The sequence below is a fragment of the Panicum virgatum genome, chromosome 3K (assembly GCF_016808335.1).
Source record: "Panicum virgatum strain AP13 chromosome 3K, P.virgatum_v5, whole genome shotgun sequence".
Classification (NCBI taxonomy): Eukaryota; Viridiplantae; Streptophyta; class Magnoliopsida; order Poales; family Poaceae; genus Panicum; species Panicum virgatum.
The window spans coordinates 43,269,640-43,271,919 of record NC_053138.1 but is presented as its reverse complement, the minus strand read 5'-3'; the positions used below and the strand labels follow the sequence as shown (position 1 = coordinate 43,271,919).

Sequence of the window (2,280 nt, the reverse complement as noted above, 5' to 3'; positions counted from 1 at the left end):
AGAATGAAATATTGGCAGATGAGGTGCTTGTGCTTCCTTATCTACCACGCGGAACCTAATAAGCGAACGAACATGTGCACACTTGTTCATAATATCCTGCAGCACATCATTTTCCAAAAAACTGGATAGCAGAGAGAGCCGTCGAATCTTGTTATTAGAACATTTATAGACTTGTCGATCTACTATTGTGACAAAGTTCTGCTCTGTGCACAGTGAGATGATAAGATCAAGCACCATATCATGGATCCGGCAGGCTCTGACCATGCCATCATACGTTATATCAATAGGTTGTATCAAGCTCCTGTTGATAAGATCATTAAAGTAGTTATCTCCTGTTTGATACAATGTTTGTCCCATTACATATGGGATAAAACCCTCAGTTATCCATCTCCATATTAACTTATCCCTTCTAATCTTGCAGTCTTCTGGAAATATACAAAGATATAAGAAGCAGGACTTCAGATGATACGGAAGATCGTAATAGCTAAGCAAAAGTATGTCCCGCACTAGTGAATTTAGTCCAGAAACCATGGAATCTCTTACTTGCTCCCATTGTTCTATTGCATCAGATTTGTTAGCTAGCAAACTAGCTACTGTATTAATAGCTAGCGGCAAACCATGACATTTTTGTATGATTGCCAGAGAAACTTCTTCCAAGTGAAGCGGGCAGGAGTGCTGACTTTGAAAGACTCTTATAAAACAACATTGTGGAGTCCTGATCACTTAGAGGTTGAATGTTGTGAATATATCCTTCATAACTTGAGCAGCATGATTTGGCTACATCAGAATGCCTTGTAGTAGTAATTATTCTACTGTGCAAGTTATTCTCAGGTAAAGCAGATTTCACAAATTCCCATGCGGTTGTGCTCCAAATATCATCAACAATGATTAAGTACCTGTTTTAGTTCAATGACATTAGCTTGGTAAAATTGAAATCACAAATTTCCATTATTGCTAGTATGACGTATAGACATTAGTACAGATCCACAGCAGAACTGTAATAGTATGACAAGTACTAATATACCATTACCTGCCTTATTGCAAACATTCATTGTAAATTTATTAAAATGATGAATTTATGCTTACCTTTTGTCTTGCAGGTATTCTCTGAGCTCATTTATGAGTTGCCGCTCATCTTCTGATGCACTAGTCTTACTCCCTAGTTCTGTAAGCAGATCACGCAATATCTTCTTTATGACAGGACTCCGTGAAACTGGAACAAAAGCTGTGCAGTCAAATTGGCCTTTGGTCTTGTTGTACACTTGGTTCGCAAGAGTTGTTTTTCCAAGTCCTCCAAACCCCACAATAGACACCACTTTGAGATGCTGTGTTGATTCATCCTTCATCAACCATTCGATGACCTTCTGTATAGGACCATTGATACCAACAAGTTTCTCTGCTTCCACATAGAGCGCCGGCAATCGCGGGTCAATCTCAATCTTTCCTGCAAGAGCAATAGATTCATCGTGCTTGTACCTCAGCCGTCGCTCGCTCTCCTCAAGCACACGAGCCTTGAGCTCTTGAATCTGGTTTGCAATCTGGTATCGTGACCATAGCTTCTTAATCTGATCAATTATCCTCTTTGCAAAACCTGCCTGAGGGTCACCGTGATCCAGCTTGTGCATGAAGATGTCAATGCAGTCCTCAATATCATAGCTCAGCTCGCGTATGTTGTCCCTCCAAACCTTGACCTGCGTGTCAAGATTCTCCGCTGTTGCGAGTTTCTCGAGCAGGGCACTCATGCTGCTAAGCTCATTCCTCAGGAAAGTGATATCGCACTTCGTACCTTCAAGGAGCTCGTATTCCCCATCAACCAAAGCAGAGAGCTTGGCGAGCAGTGAGTTCATCACTCTAGTTGAAGCACTCACAAGTGGTCCATCCATTTTCTAAACGACGAGAGGATGACTGTAAGAATATTCACCTACGCTACCGGAAAGCTCAACAACGCCGAGTGTTAACTCTTTTGCCGAGTGCCATATATCGGACACTCGGCAAAGACACCCTTTGCCGAGTGCCAGCCCTAAAACACTCGGCAAAGAGTCGACACTCGGTAAAGATGGCTTTGCCGAGTGCCAGACACTCGGCAAAGACATGACACTCGGCAAAGAATCACCTTTGCCGAGTGTCTCTTCCTGGCACTCGACAAATTATTAATTTTTTTCTCTTTTGAACCTCAATTTTTTTTGATCTACACATACAACATGTAGTTCCCCATAGTCAAGTTTGGTGTATTTTTGAGTTCATTTGCTATATTTAACTAATTAATTCAATTTTTGGTAA

The 2,280-nt window shown here is 41.4% G+C and overlaps 1 protein-coding gene across 1 annotated transcript; it reads right to left on the bottom strand.

Annotated features, from left to right (window-relative positions):
• Positions 1–330: 330 nt before the first annotated feature.
• Positions 331–1,922, bottom strand: LOC120701475 (disease resistance protein Pik-2-like). Its single transcript, XM_039985504.1, has 2 exons — positions 1,087–1,922; positions 331–896 (listed from the first exon to the last, which is right to left on the bottom strand). The coding sequence occupies exons 1-2, from the start codon at positions 1,881–1,883 to the stop codon at positions 599–601; spliced, it is 1,095 nt and encodes a 364-aa protein (XP_039841438.1). The 5' UTR covers positions 1,884–1,922; the 3' UTR covers positions 331–598.
• Between the last annotated feature and the right edge of the window lie 358 nt (positions 1,923–2,280).